We start from the raw sequence: 16,148 nt of genomic DNA on the forward strand, positions 1-16,148 counted from the left end.
AATCTAACATTAGCACAGTATTCCAGCCAGGAAATCAGCAGTCACTTCTGCATTTCATTTCCCTGTTTTATTTAAGAAGCAAATTGGGAGGGGAGTGGGAGGATAAAGAGCCCTTGGAAGCTCTGCTGCTGCTGAATGGGCTGTGACTCAGTGCTCTAAATCACTTTTGCAGATTGTCCTCATTTAGTGAGTCAGGGACTTGAACAACCACGGGGATGACCCTCCCCAAACTGGAAAGCTGAGGGGAGATGCTGAACACCCCAGATTCTGCCCAGAGAAGTTGCCCCATCCCTGGAACTGTCCAAAGGCCAGGTTGGAACAACCTGGGATGGTGGAAGGTGGATGATCTTTAAGACCCCTTCCAATCCATGGAAATGTAGATGGGATTGTGTCCAAGGACAGCACAGGCCTTCAGCTGAGCCCTGCAACTGCAGGGCAGAGGTTTGAGTCACTGCTGGGACAGGGGAGGTGGTGGGATGAGGAGCTGGGCAGTGCCACAGGGCACATTGTGGTTTGATGGCATTTCTTAGTCCCTTGTGCTGATTTGACCCCAAGGAGAGAAATTTAGGACCTCAAACAGCTCTAACCTGCTATGGATATACATAGTATCAGGTATTATTTCATTTTTTCCATTAATGGACCCTCTGCTGTGCTTTGAGTGAAAAACCTTCATGTGGTTGGGGCTTTTACTCCTCAGCTGTGCTGTAAGTGCTGTTTATTTTGGGGACATGTCACCAAGAGTTGTGTTTGTGCTTCACGTGCCTCGGTCCTCCGGGACATCCCTGAGCACCCGTGGGAAGGCAGGAATCCAGTTCAGATCCCATTCCAGTGTCCCTGCTCAGTGTGGCACCGGGATTTTTGGTTCTAAAACCAGCCCCAGGCGCTCAGGGTCTGCAGGGCAGGGGCTGAAGGGCCGGTTTGACAGAGATGGGACAGGGCAGCCTGAGAGCTGCCAGCACACGGGGCGATGGCTCAGGGGCCAGAGGGGCCAGGTGAAGCCTCAGGTGAAGCCTCAGGAGAAGCCCCAAGCGGAAACCCAGGTGCAGCCTGGATGGCGATACCGGAAGTCCGGTCGGGGCCGCGCCCCGCCCAGGTGAGGCGCCGCAGTGAATGCCGGGAAAGGCACCGCTGGGAGCGGCGGTACCTGAGCGACTGAGGCAGCGCGGGGAGCACCGCGCACACCCCGTTGCCCCGCCCCGGTGAGGTGTAGGGTCGCTACCTGCCGGTACCTCCCGATACCTGCTGGTGCATCCCCGGCCATCCCCGTCCCCCGGCGGGGCCGGCGCGGAGGGAACGCGGACACCCCGTTGCCGTGACAACCTCCGCACCCCTCTCCTCCAATCACCGCGCCCGTTACTTTGGCAACGGAAGTAGGCGCCCAATCATAGGCGAGCTCTCAGAGACGCCGCGACTGATTTAAGGTGGCTCCCGGAGGAGCTTTGCGCATGCGCCTTAAGGCGGCTGTGGCTGCGCCACCGGACCCACCGCGGTCACTGTGCCCAAGGCGCGCGGGAGGGACGGGCCCCACCGGGGCAGGGTGGGGGCCCCCGCCTGTCCGTGCGGCCCTGGACCGGAGAGCTCCCCTGGAGCCCCGGGAGGGGCCCGCGGGGCCTCCCCGCCCCAACCGAACGGCGGAACACGGCTCCTTCCGCCTGGCCTCTCAGAGCTCTGCGCCCATTGGCTGGGCCGGGTCCCGCCCCCGCACTGCAGCCAATCCCCGCGCACAGCTGCGGCCCGGCCGTTGATTGACAGCGCTGGCGGCCAATCGGAGGAGCCGGGGGGGAACGCCCGAGGCGCTGACCGGGACCCGGACTTGTGGCCGTGGCCGGCGGGGGAAGGACGGGCCGCACCTGAGCGACAGGTGAGGGACAGGTGAGTGGTGGGTCCGTCCCGGAGTGCCCGGAACTAGGGAGGGTTCGGTGGGGAACAACCCGGGGCTGGGCTGGGCAGGGCGGCCCGGCCCGGGGGTGTGTGGGGACACCCCCTGCCCGGCCCGGGCTCTGCGCTGGGGGTTCGCTCACACCGGGAGGGGGATTTGCCCCCCACCTCCCCTCACAGCGGGGGTCTTTGCTGTTTCCTGGCCAGGCTGAGGTGCTGCCCCTGTTCCCCCCGCGCTGGAGGCTCGGGGTGGGTTAAAGGCACCAGGGTGGGCTCAGGGGGGTTGCGGTGCCCAGCACGAGGCGATCCTGCTGCCTCACTTTCCAGGGTCGCGGGCTGGGATGCTCAGTCTGCACCATTCCCGGGGGTCTGATGGCCTGAGGACGTGTCACGGGTGGGGATCACCCCCTCTCTGTCTGTAAACCTGCATCTCCTTCCATACCAGGCAGGGGTGATGCCGGTACTCCCTGAGGGAGAAGGAGCCATCACGGTGTGCAGGGAGCTCAGACAGTCTCTGTGGCGCTTGCCAGACATTTACAATGAGTTTGACTCCGGGGAATTCCGGCTCCGAGGAATTCCGGCTCCCCACTGCTCACAGGGAATGCACTGGGATGACCTCTGGGAGCAGCTCTGTCATCCCCAGCACGTGGGGATGGGGTGACTCATGTACTGCTGGTCCTCAACAAACCCCAGGGGTACAGGCAGGAAGAGAATGAAAAGCAGCTCTTGCAGGACTTCAGAGACTTTGTGGTGCTGTTAAATGCCAGCTGAGTGTGTCACCCCTGGGGCCCAGCCAGCTCAGAGCTCTTGCAAAGCCAAGTCTGTAGGAGTTTCTGTCCAGGTTTGTAAGGAGACATTTAAAATCTGCTTTCTCTGCTGTGAGTTTGTTTCCAGGGGTGGTTTTTTTTTATTGTGGCCTAACCTTCAGCAGGATTTCACTGCAGGATTTTGGACCACTGATTTAATTTGATCTAATTCTTTTTTTAATTATTATTCTTTTTTTTTTTCCCTTAGTGTCACCTTGGAGGAATATAACCCTGCTGCCCCACTGACTGGTGGAAATAGTGGCTCATCTGCCCTTCTGCCTGTTCTATCCCAGTGTGGGCTGGGGGGGAAGGAAAGCACTGACAGGCTGCAGAGAGTTTGTGCTTCACTGAACTAATTGTTGCTTGGCCAAGGAAACAAGGATGGATGGGAAGGAGAGGTACCAAAAGCTGGTTCCAGCAAGGTCCACGTCTCGTCTTTAAAGAGAAGTTCCAGCATCAGAGAGGCTGAAAAGCAAACACTCCAAAGAACCAAAATGGAAGGAGGCAACAGCCCAAATCTGCAACTCCAGCAGCTCCCCTTGGCCACAGCAGCAGTTTCTGTGCAGCCACACACAGACTCCTTCTCCTACAAGGTCAGATTCCCACCCCAGTCCATCCCTAGAAGGCCCTGACTGTTGGATTGAGCTGATAATGCTGCTCTGTTTGGGTTATTTTTTGCAGAAAGTGCTCTGTCTTTGTATCCAGCCACTTCTGGGTGTTACATGCTGTGTATAGTGAGAGAAAGAAAGAGAAAGTCTGTGTCTGTAGAGCAGCCAAAGCGAAGGAAGGGCTGGCAGTTAAAAGATGTGGGTGTCTGAAGGTGTTTAAGTGCAGTAAATTCTGCCAGGTTGTTCTGGTTTGCCGTGTATTCAGGGCCTTGAATTTTAGGTGGGTCAGCCCACAGCCATGCAGAGCCTGCACTTGGGATGGGATGTGTTCTCCAGCTGGGAACAGGGCTGTTCCCAGCTTAGTTTCCTCTGAATCTCTGCTTCTGAAGGTGCTCAGAAAACCTCAGTAAGAAGGGTTGGGGGTTTTTTTGCTGGACAAAGTACTCAGAGCCCACAGTCCTGGGTCCTTGTTGACCCAACTGCTGTTGACCTGTGGCTCTCACAGCCCAGAAAACTCTGATCACACAGTGACATCCTTGTGCCACCTTCACTGTGTGTGTGGGGAGATCTCCCAGGTGGTTTTGGGTGAGTCTTATTTTTTGTACATCCCGATGAGGAGATTTTTGTTCCACTTGAGATCTGAAAGTTCTTGTTTTACAGTGTGTGAGAAAATCAAGGTTCATACATTCACTGTGCAGGGAGGGATGTGAATGTGAGCTGGGTTATCCCAAATCAATCCAAGGGAGGGACTGGATTGTATTTTGGAGACCAGCACTGAGTGAACAGTGCTAAAGACATCTGATGAGATTTAGACAGTTGTTGGGAGCACACAAATGCTAAAAGGCCTGGCTTAGCCTCAGGCTCCTCACTCCTACTCCACGTTTCCTTTGTGACTCAACCTGCTTTACATCTTGTTTTATTTCAAATTCCACCTTTATAGATCGTGGGAATTATTGCTGAGCTGGGAATGCCAGTGCAGAAGGAGCTGGGAGTCTGCTGGGAGCTGTTACCTGTGACTTTTGGAATAACTGGTTCATATAAACAGCATCAAATCTGTGACAATTGAGCTGCCTCATCAGATGGGCTGAATTACTGAGTGAACCAGCAACTGTTACAAGTGGAGAAGAGCAAAACAGTTTGAAAGCAGAGGTTCCTGATCCAGGGATCAGGAATTCCACTGTGGAATTCCAGGGCAATAAACATCCTCATGAAAGGAGTTTTCTCAAAGGGAATGAGTGATAGGGTGATTGTGTTTGGCTTTATCTTCCTCCCCTTTGAGAAACTGCAAACTAATTGAAGTCTCTTGGAGAAAGTGGCTGTTAGGGGTTTTCACCTGAGTTCACAGCTTTGGGACTCAGGTCTGGATTGCCCCAGATCAGCAGAAAGGGAGGAAGATAAACAGATTTTATTGGACTAGATGACCTTCAGAGGTCCTTTCCAACCCAAACTATGCTATGATTCAGGAGCACTTTTAAAAGTCTTTCTTCCAGAGTGTGCAAAAAAACCTCCCAATCCCTTGGCTGAACTGAATGCCTGTGTGTTCCCTTTGTTTTTACAGGAGAACTTGATTGGGGCATTACTGGCTATTTTTGGGCACCTTGTCAGCAGCATTGCACTCAACCTGCAGGTGAGTGTCCTGAAGCAAATATTCATCCTGCACCAAAAACATCCACCACGACCAACCTGCTTGGCTTCTGTTCCATTCTCTTTTCCAGAAGTACAGCCACATCAGGCTGGCAGGCTCCAAAGACCCCAGGGCCTACTTCAAAACCAAGACCTGGTGGTGTGGGTTCCTCCTGCTGGTGCTGGGAGAACTGGGAGTGTTTTCCTCCTATGCCTTTGCTCCTCTCTCCCTGATTGTGCCACTCAGTGCAGTGTCTGTCATAGGTAAGGAGGAATCTGAGTGTGTTCCACTGTCACATTCCTAGTTGATCCCACAACTCACTGTTTCTCTTTCCTTTTTTTTTTTTTTTTTTTTTATAGCTAGTGCAATCATAGGGATTATATTTATTAAAGAAAAATGGAAGCCCAAGGAATTTTTGAGTAAGTTCTACAATTCCTTTTCGGTTTTCCTCTCTGTTTACAAGCCATTCAACACTCATAGCATGGCCTCTCAAGAGTTATACAGTCATTATTTTATATTATTATTATTAGAGGGATGGCAAGGTCTCCATGGTGTCTGTTGGAATAAAGGTGTCATCTCATCCACTGTTGGTTAAAGATGGATATTTTTTCTCAGACTTGTGCCAAATCACCTGAATCTCACAGATCTTAGAAATCCAAGGAATTGCAGGATTTGAGGATCCTGGCTGTCCAGGATGAAGCTGCAGCCCTAAATCTGAGGCACAGGGAAATCAGTGTTTGCAGAACTGGGGCATTCATCCCTGCATTTCCTAGGAAAAGGGCTGTGCAGGGCAGGATAAGCCCCACATACAGATTTGTAGCTCTGTTTGTTTAGCAGATCCTCTCTGGGATCAGCTGCTTGTCCCAGCTCCCACACCCCCACTGCCCAGGGCTTGGTGGCTCTGATATTTTGGAAGTGGGGCACTGAGTCACCCCCAGGAATGTTCAGGGTGGTGTTAATTCCATGCATCCACACCAAACTCCTTAACTCTGCCCTCTCTCTCCTGTCCTGGCTGCAAGGACGTTACGTCCTGTCCTTTGTAGGCTGTGGTTTGGCAGTTGTGGGCACTTACCTGCTGGTGACATTTGGACCCAACAGCCACGAGAAGATGACAGCAGAAAACATCACCAGGCATTTAGTGAGCTGGCCATTCCTGCTCTACATGGTAAGGTGGCCCAGGAAATGGGGGGTGGTTTTCTCAACATGCCTGATTTGGGAGTTTCCTTTCAAGGATTAGTTTTCCTTATGGTTGCTGCCAATGTTCCTTGTACTTACTGATGAAACTCAGGCACAAGTACCACTTAGAACTCTCCCACTCCTTCTCTGAATTATTCTGTTAGGACTTAAAAGATATTTAATTTGGAAGTTACTGTGCTTGCAGCTGGGCTTTTTCTACACTGACTTTCCCACTGGAGCCATTACTTTCTCACTGAAAATCTTATGAAATCTGTCATTTTATATTTGAGAGGAGCCTGGCCATTAACTGAGACTTGTGCTTCAGGGATCACTTACAGAACCTCATCACAGACAGCAGACTGAGATCTCTGATGGGAATATTCAGTCAGGATTATTTGATCTGCTGCTTTACCATAAATATAATGTCTAAAGTGTCCCATGTTTCCTGTTCTGCAAGAAGCCACTGAATATCTCATTTAACTGATTCTAAGATCATGCTAAATTTAATCTATAATTGTGGGGGATCCCCATTTTCCTTTGATTTGCCCTATTGTGTAATTCCAATGTTTGTCTGGCTCAGAATCCCATTTACTGCCAACCCCATCTAATCTGCATTTTTAATATTCTCATTTCTGTCTTTTGTAGCTTGTGGAGATCATTGTTTTCTGCCTGCTGCTGTATTTTTACAAGGAGAAAAATGCAAACTACATTGTAGTTATTCTTCTGCTGGTGGCTTTACTGGGTAAGTTGATGTGGAGTTGTAAGATCTTTAAACAGTAAACTGCAGCAAATTGAGGCATCTCTGGCATTTAGGGGATTATATTGACCTAATTAATGCTATAAAATGCACCAATCTGCTCCAGAACTGTTACTACAAATGCTGGACATCTTTGCAAATGACCTTTGAACAATTAAGGCTTATTTCCCATAAGGAGGAATAATCTGCCAAGCACAGAAAGTGCAAGTTATTTATTTAATTTTCATTTTAATCTGTGCGCACAAAGCACAGTATTCAGTGGATAAGTGAGGCTGGTCCAGTGGAGGAAAGAGAGGATTTGACCTACAAAAGTCTTCTTGGCTCTGGGAAGATTTGCTGTGAGGGTAAGGAAATGAGAAATACTCTCCCCTGCCAATGTGTCCCTGTTGAAACTGGGAGAGTCTCTGGGCTTGAAGTCAAATATATCCCCAAAGTCTGCACTGGGATCCTGCAGTGACTTTGGAAAAGGCAGCATTTCACTGGTACCTTTCTCCACATTAATCTGGGTTTGTTTTTAAAGAAACTGTACTCAATTAAACTTTAAAAAGGGTGAATAAAGGCAGGCAGTGACTCAGTCTGACACACTTAAATCTGTGTCTCAGTCCTCAATGTTTGCTATTTATGCAGCTTCAGTGTCTTTTCTTTTACTCTTTTTTCTTTGTTGGTTTTCTTTTTTTTTTTTTTTTTGAACTGTTTGGGGCTGGATTTCAGTCACTGATACCTCAAAGGCTCTGGGAGTTACAGACAAAGCAGCTACACTAATTCTGAATGGCTTCTAAAAGAGGGAGAGGAAGGTTCTTTCTGAATCTTGCTTTGAAAACTTCCTCAGCTTTTATGAACCAAGCCAGATGAAGATTTGTATCCTTCCATCATGTGACAGCACTTGGAGAAGAAACAGTAAATGCTCTGTAGACATGGGAATGGTGATACAGAAAGGTTCAGGGACTTGTTGAAGTTGTTGGGAATAAAACTGGCAGAGCTGGTGCTAAAAGGGGCAGTTTGCAGCCCTTGTTTGGCCTGGAAAAGGGGGGGTCAGGTTTTTGTAGGTTGTTTGGAGCTTCCTGCCAGTGCTCCAGCTGAGTGTGGTGAACTTCCATGACCTTCCCCAGGTTCCATGACGGTGGTGACTGTGAAGGCTGTGGCAGGGATGATTGTTGTCTCCATCCAAGGGACCCTGCAGCTGGACTCCCCCATATTCTACATCATGTTGGTGTGTATGATTGCCACAGCCATCTACCAGGCCACGTAAGCCCTTCACTCTTTGTGTGTCTGTCCTTGTTCTGGTGGTTTGGGCTGCTTGTTACCCTTCCAAAAAGCTCTGATTAAAACTATCCATTCTTCCCTTCTGTGACCTGTCCTCAAATCCACCTCACAGGAGCCTGGGATAATGGTGGGCTTTGCTTTTTCTGTGCAGTGACACTGCCAAGTAGTTTTAATCCCAAATGTGGATATACATCATTCAAGCATTTGCAAAACAATTTTAGGAGTGAAATGCTGGTAAATCAGATCCAGTTATCTGTGCACTGGCTAAAATCAAACTGTAGAATCAGTGTTGTTGACAACGTGTCTGGTTTTAGCTTTTTTTTTTCTTCCCCTTTGCACTTGCAATAATTTGAAAACCCAGTGGCAGCAGGGATAAAAAGCTTCTCAAAATGTGAGTGGCCCTGAGGTCACTCATTCCAGGGGATGCTGCTGCTGCTGCTTTAGTGAGAAAAATGATTAATTTTCTAAATCTATGCATCACTTCTGCAAGGTGTTTCCAAAAAGAATATCCCTGCAAATGAAGCTGTGTTGTCTGTGACTGTGTTGCAGGTTTTTAGCTCAAGCCTCACAGCTCTATGACTCAGCTCAGATTGCCAGTGTTGGCTACATCCTGTCCACAGCAGCAGCAATCTCAGCAGGTAAGGGCACAAACCTTCCCAAAAGAAGGGCCAAAGATTTTGGAAAATAATCCTCACTCCCAGCTGAGGAAGGTGAACACTCAGCAAGATGACGATTTGTATTTTCTTGTCATCTTTGTTTGGTTTTTCCTTCAAAAACCATGGGTTATCCCTTTAGACTGTGTTAAAATTTTCTGTTAAGTGCTGTCACTTTATTAAGACTGCAGGGGATCTTTAGATTTGAGACTATTACTACTCATTGCACGCAGGGTGATGTGTGATCTTAGATGTGCAGTTCAGTACACAGCTCAATTTTCTCCTGGTTGAATTTTATCTAGATTTTGTTCAAATGTGCCACACAGTGTACAAACCTGTTTGCTTCCTCTGCTCAAAGGTGTTGGGATCTCTCCTCAGTAGTCTTGTTATTGTATCCAGAGTGCAGCTGCTCAAAAGAGGCTTTTTTCCTTTGTGCATTTCTCCAGTTTCAGCCCTTGCCCAGGGTAGCAAAGCTTTGTCTGCAGGAACAAAGATGAGCATTTCCAACCCCTGGGGCTCAGACCTGAGGAACAGCCTTTGTAAGGTTTTGTTCTCCTCACTTAAACATATGAGCAAAGCTGGGGGAAACAAACACACAAAAAACCAAACTCCAGCACTCAAGAGAGTGCATTTATCTGGCAGTACTGGATACTCTGTGCACAGAGTAATTTATTCCTCTGCTTGGAATAGAAGGCAATAACTTCCCCCATAAATTGCACAGTGCTTTTTAATGCTTCTTTTCAGTGTCATGAGAGACTCTGTCCTATTTATTTCCTGTCATGTCCCAGGTTCTCAGATCCATCAGCTCATTTACTTCAGTTAAAAATGCAAAGAGTAGGACCCAGAACATGTGTCCTGCTGACACCCAGGACACCAAGGATATTTATCTTGAGAGGTTTGAGCTGTATCTTATTGTTTAGGGTCGAGAGTTTGTATCCTGTTGCAGTTAGATCCAGTTACAGCAGTAGAGCTGTTTTGGGAGCAAAACTCTTTAAAAGATTTGTCAATAATTTTGTGTTAAGACAGAAATCAGGCCACCTTTTTCTATTTCGAGATCATTAACAAAACAAAGGTGCTGACTATAAAAATAGGGAGCTTGCCTGATGTGGAGGGATTAGTGCTGGAGGTGTAATTGGGGGGGGAAAGATGTAATTAATTATTTCCTTTTGAAGGGGCGACTTTTTACTTGGACTTCACGGGTGAAGATGTTCTCCACATATGTATGTTTGCACTGGGGTAAGTGCTTCGAGTTTCCTTGAGAGAAAACTGGACAGTATATTGCTTCATGTGACTCAAACTTTAAAAATACATCTCTATTTTAAAAATATGTCCCTGCTGGAGGTACAGACTGCCTTGGAGGAGGACAGACTGCAAACACTTTCTCTGGCAGAGCTCAGTGTCGTGTCTGGGTGATGCTGGAAGCTCTAGAAAGGTTGTATAAAACTCAGTAATGCACAATTACAACATTAATCACTAAATCTTTTCCTGGCTGTCCTGGAGATCAGCTCAGATGTTGGGTCATATGGGCTGCTTTTCGAGCTAGCTGCTCATGAATCTGGAGGAATTGTAGAATAACTAAAAGAAACCATTTCTGGGGAATCTGTTTGAGGTTTTGCACCTTCACTGAACTGTGACTGACTTCTGGAGTCTGCTTCTTGGGGCACGTAGATCAGTAGAACATTTCCTGTGTCTTGATGTAATTAGCTCTCCATAATCAGGGGACATTCTGAAATGGCTTTTAGATAAGGAAAGAAAAAAAAAAACACAATTGGGAGATTATTGTTTTGAACTGCACCTTCCTCTGTGGACCCGCTGGAAAAATCCAGATCAGTGGTTGTTACTGTGTTTACCTTTCAAAGGTCAGGCTGCTAAATCCTGGAATTTCATCAAAGGAAACCAAATGTTGATATGCTGCCTTTCCCCTTCAGTTAGTCAAGGTTAATTCATTAATTAACATGAAAAATTTCCCTGTGTTTTGATAAAGGAAAGGGGACATTGTGCTGAGTGCTGGGTGGGTTTCAGTGCTGGTGAAGGGGGCTCAGCTGGGACAGTGCCCTGGAATTCTGACTTTGCAGTTCTTGAACTTCAGCTCTGAATCCTCTCTGGAGCTACAGAGTAGGCACTCTGGAAAAGCAACTTGCAATATTGTGTGCCCTCCCTTTTCAGTGATCTCAGTAATGTTGTCCTTCTCCCTCAGGTGCCTCATAGCATTCCTGGGTGTCTTCCTGATCACAAGAAACAGGAAGAAGCCTGTGCCCTTTGAACCATACATATCCATGGATGCCATGCCAGGTAACAGCAAAAATCCAGGGGTTCCTCACTCTTTGGAGTGTTGGGTGCCCAGTGAGAGCTCAGGCTCTGGGCTCTGTTCAGTGTCAGAGGGATCAGAGACTTGTGCTGTTTTCTGTGGTTTTCCTTCTGGCTTTTTTTTGTGCCTTGTGAAGGGTTTGTGCATGTTTTGCACAGAGCAGACAGGAGATGATGATGTGCCACTGGGATGCCACTGGGTCCCTGGCACCAGGGGATGTCCTGTCCTGTCCTCTCAGGACAGCCTTGTCCAGTGGGCTGCTCTCCAGGGAGATTTAACTATTTCTGAGTATATGCTTGGGATTGGGATTGGTCCAGCAAGAAGAGCTCCAAGGGAATGAATTATTGGGGAAGGCTGAGATATTGCAAGAGGCAGAGGGAGCAGGAATTTCCTTTGGGAAGCACAGCTAAACTCTCTGGTGAGCTGTATGAGAGAGATGCAGCACTTGATGGATAACTGACTGCCATCCCTCATTCCCTTGGAGCTCATTTCCCCATTAGCTGCTCCAGTGCTGAGCACAAAACCATCCTGTCTTTCATTTAACACTCGAGGAACTGACGAGCTGGAAAACAGGGAGACCTGATAATTCACTGATTTAACAGAGCACAGGAAAGATGCATTTTTGTCCCTAAGCATTTAATTTCTGCTCTCTCCAGGCATGCAGAACATGCATGACAAAGGGATTGCAGTGCAGCCTGACCTCAAAGCTTCCTTTTCCTATGGAGCCCTGGAGAACAACGACACCATGCCTGAGATTTACACTCCAGCCACGCTGCCCATCGTGCAGGAGCAACATGGTTCCAAAGGAGTCTCTGCCCCACCCTACCGGGTGCTGGAGCACAGCAAAAAGGAGTGAGTGACCTTTAAAAGGACTGATTTGAATCCTCAGAAGTCTGACCTTTTATTTATTTACCCACTAAAATACAAGCAAGTTGTAAAGCCAACCCTGACAGAGCTGAAAGCTCGTCTCCAGCTGAACTTTCCAGGCTGATTATTAAAATAAGCAACTCTTTATAGCTGTGAAGTTGAAAGCACTCATCTTAGCAAGGAGTAAATCCCAGTTCTGCATGGAATTGTGCTGGCTGGAAGTGTGAAATGGGGAGTGCAGCACCATGGAACTGATGAGAGAGCAGATGCTTTGGGAAGAGAAGTGACTGTGCAATTTTTAGTCCTGCTGGGAGTGGGTTTATCTCCAGCCAGAAGTTTTCAGGAGTGGCTCACAGAGAGAGAGAAAGAGAGAGAGAGAAGAGCAGGATTTAATCTTTCATTTATAGAGACTGTGATGGATTTGCAGGAAGGCTGTAAATCCTCTCATGTTTGGTGTGACCACTGACTTAACACGGCAATAAATGGAATTGTTTTTGAGCACCAACACTGGAACTTACTGTGGTTTTAGAGCAGCACAACTGCTCAGAGTGAACAAGCTGCTTGATTCCTTCAAACCACGAATTTTTGGGCACTTCCTGTACAACTGTTCTCTGGCTGGTGTTGAACACAAGCACTGAGGATGTGAGTTGTTTTTAGAGCACCACTGGATTATATCTCGGCTTAGAACAAAGATTATTTGCCAGTTTTCTGTTCCACAGCAGGAGCTTCAAGTTGGATTAACTGGTGCAGAGGGAACACTGTGAGGTACAAGGGCAAGGAGAAATGAGGATAATTTGACTGGATCTGGTGGGGAATTTTATATAATTTTTCATGATGTCTTGATTATTTATCACGTTTATTTTTGTTCTGTTGAGGCAGCATGTCCAACTTCAGTGGTCCCAAATACTTACAGGTGGTGACATTCCTTAGTTCAAAAGCTCAGTCTAGGTCTTATAAACTGAGATCCTCCCCCCCCCCTTTTTTTTTTTCTTTTAAAAAAAGGAAGAAAATACTTGTCTACTCTTATGGATGACCTAAGGAGAAAAGAGAGGTGTGCACAGGACTGTAACAATAACTGAGCTTTGTGTACTTGTGATATTTATCTTTCCAGCTTCCAACAGATGGCCAGGAGCTGATAGGGAGGGAGAATAGACAGGAGGGGGGAGAAGGGGGACTTGTCAAGTGAAAAAGGACAAAGTACAGCGTTTACTGGTATAGGCAAGTTATCCTGGCACTTTGGTATCCTTGTCCTCTCTAAAAGTTGTTTGTTTGTTTCTGTGGAACTCAATTTTAGGTCTCTTTGGTGTGTCTTGGGCTGTAAGCACAGTGAGGTGTCTCCAGGACCTTGGAAGACTGTATTTGAAAGGAATTGTGCATTTTTAAGTGGTTATTCTAATACCAAAGGGTTTGGGAGGATCCTGGACTTGGGACAGTTTCTTTCTGCCTTTATTTATTTTTATGTCTTAAATTGACTCGTGGCCAGTTTCTGTTCCCACTACCAAAAAATCCCCTGCAACTCCACTGACTTGTACATAGTTATTCCAGGTTCTTGCTGTTGTGTGTGACAACAGAACCCTTCTTTTGCAGAGATTTGCCTTGTCAGCTCTGAAGACTAAATTAACCTGGACATACTTTTTGCTCTGGCATTTTTGTGCAGCTTAGAAGAATTAAAACCTTCCCCCCTGCACAGAGGAGGTGCCCAGGGGCTGCACCTGGGCGAAGTTTCTTCACCAGTCTGACAATACAGATCTTATCAGTGGCATCCCCTACACTGCAACTTTATGAAACCTTGAGAAATAACAGCTTTTCTTTTCCCCTCAATCCTTTTCTGTGTTTAAGCAAGATCAGGATGTTGCTGGGCTGATGCTGCCAGAGCATTCATTCATCTGCTGGAGCTGCAGTGACACTGATTTACTGCCTTTGGATCCCGGTAATCAATGGTGAATTTATGGGCAGCTTTTGTTCATTAACAATGCCAAATGAAGTCATGCAGGGAGGCTGAATGAATGGGAAGGGCACAGGAATGCTGCCTTTCCTTATCTCTTCCCTTTTAATCAACCAGGCAATGGCTGTTTTGACCTATTAGTTCTGCCACCACAGAACACAGCTTGAACACAGGCTGTGCTAAACCACTGACAGCTACAAACACCTTTAACGTGGCAATATTCTCTGTGTTTAATTATTACAGATGCTGCTGTGGTATAAAATAATTCAGCAGAAAGGCCTAAATGTTTTGCTGTTGACATCTGTCTCAGGATGGTCCTGTGTGTAACAGAATGTGGTTTCTCAGTATTTAAAAAGGGCAGGTGACCAAGCACAGACTTTGCAGCAATAAATGATTGCTTTGGGGTTTATTTTCTCCTCATCACAGGCCCTGACATCCTGAGAGGTGGGCACAGAGTGCTCTGCCAGGGGACACAGCTGCTCTGCCTGGCCTGTGCTTCTCCTGCAAGCTGCTCTCTGGCCTGAATCAGGGATTTCTTTTTCTGTAAACTCCCCAATTTCCCCAGCCCTGACTGACTCCTGACCTTCCCCTCTGCACAGAGCCCTCAGGTGTGTCAGCACTTCTGCTCTGAGTGAAATTTCCTCCAGCCATAACTTGAGCTTTTGTGTCATTGTGTGTGGTTTTGGCCCTTTTGCCTTTAGAATCTTTGAAAGAAGAGTCTTGCTCCAAAGCTTTACATAACCATGTTTTATTTACACAGTCTCTGTGTGTTCAAATAATTCTGCTCAATAATGACAGTTCCATTTACCTGCAGCCACAGGGAAAAACTCCCTTTATCAGCCTTTGGAAACTTCCTGACAAAGGACTCCAGGGGAGGTGGTGTCTGTTTCTACAGCACATAAATCACAATATTTTTGATTCTCTTGCCACATCAGTAGAGCCTGAGGTGCTCCTTGGGCCTCAACTGCAGGCACTGAGGGAGGGGTTGTATTGTGGGACTGATGGATTGCACCTCACTCCTGTTTGCTGCTAGTGTTCAACACTTGAATTTTAAAATGTTGTTTTGGGGTTTTTTTTGTATTATGTACTTCTCCCTTTCTTGCTTTTTCTCCCAGGCTTCCAAAAAATCTTATTTTCTGCTCTCTAGCCCAGTCTTACAGCTGAGAAGGCACGAGCAGGGCCCTGAGAGGCCAAGGATCTTATTTAAACCTGACTTGTAGGACTCCTGTGCTCTTTCTGACAGTGGCAGGGTAGAGCTCAGGATTGAATTAAAACTCCTCACCTCCCTTCTGGCTCAGAGAAGCTGAAACAGGGAAGGTATTTGTACCTTCAGCTCTGAACTTTTTACAGAGTATTGGTTAGTCTGAGGTGACAATGGTCATTGCAGCAAATATTTACAGCTGAGCAGCACAGGGAGGTTTAAAGGAGAGTGAAAAATAATAAAACTGAGGCACAGCACATTTTAACATGTGAATGTCAGCCCTGCAGGTGACCCCCAGGGAGGCAGGGCCCTGCTCACAGCACAGCACCCACAGATTCCCAAAGGTGAAGGAGTTTTCAGCACCAGGAGCTGTTTCCTTCACTGAACTGTGGAACAGCTCCTTGGCTCTGTCTCTGGCTTCTTCATCCAGTGTGAACTGTCATCTCTTTGCCTCCACACTGTGTGGCTTCTCAATGCACCAGAGCACTTAATACACTCTCAGTGTGTGTTTTCTGTGTAATTTAATGCTGTGCAGCACAGCTCCTGTGCTGGCTGAATGTATAAAATGACCTGCCTTCAGTGTTGTCTCGTTCACATAAAAATGTGTAAATAAATCAAGCTTTACAGCATTGCACTATCAGGATAACTGCTTCATTTTTCACAGGCAATGTTGCATGTCTGTTTAATTCTGTTTGTCTTTTAGGTGAGGCCTTTGGAAATGAAACTTTAAATAAAAAGGTTGTGGTAAAATGAAACTTTGAATAAAAGGTGGTTGTAAAACTGATAGAATTCTGGCTTGCTCCATGCTCTGGGAATAGCTTTAATTGGCCCTAAATGTCTTGAGAGAAGTTAAGGCAGAATTTATTTTACTAAAATGTGTATTGAAAGGCCTGTCTGTCTGTTTTTTAACAGGACACTCATAAATGAAATGCAGATTGATGTGTTTTGGGGCTGCAGCTTTACATGAGTGTCCAAGTATTTGGTGTCAGCTGTAGGAATTGGGCAATTTACTTAAAAAACTTGGTTTTACAGGGCTTAAAAAAATAAATAAATTAGCATTTA

General features: G+C 47.0%; 1 protein-coding gene across 1 annotated transcript; it reads left to right on the forward strand.

The window, feature by feature from the left end:
• The first annotated feature begins 1,502 nt into the window (after window positions 1-1,502).
• NIPAL3 (NIPA like domain containing 3) lies at window positions 1,503-15,875 on the forward strand. The gene is made up of 12 exons (XM_027661195.1): window positions 1,503-1,872; window positions 2,893-3,277; window positions 4,851-4,919; window positions 5,008-5,179; window positions 5,276-5,335; window positions 5,936-6,081; window positions 6,738-6,834; window positions 7,959-8,094; window positions 8,662-8,750; window positions 9,938-10,001; window positions 10,963-11,057; window positions 11,730-15,875. Exons 2-12 carry the CDS (start codon window positions 3,179-3,181, stop codon window positions 11,927-11,929), a joined length of 1,227 nt encoding a protein of 408 aa, XP_027516996.1. The 5' UTR covers window positions 1,503-1,872; window positions 2,893-3,178; the 3' UTR covers window positions 11,930-15,875.
• Window positions 15,876-16,148: the final 273 nt, after the last annotated feature.

The sequence above is a fragment of the Corapipo altera genome, unplaced genomic scaffold (genome assembly GCF_003945725.1).
Source record: "Corapipo altera isolate COAL_440 unplaced genomic scaffold, ASM394572v1 201, whole genome shotgun sequence".
NCBI classification, from domain to species: Eukaryota; Metazoa; Chordata; class Aves; order Passeriformes; family Pipridae; genus Corapipo; species Corapipo altera.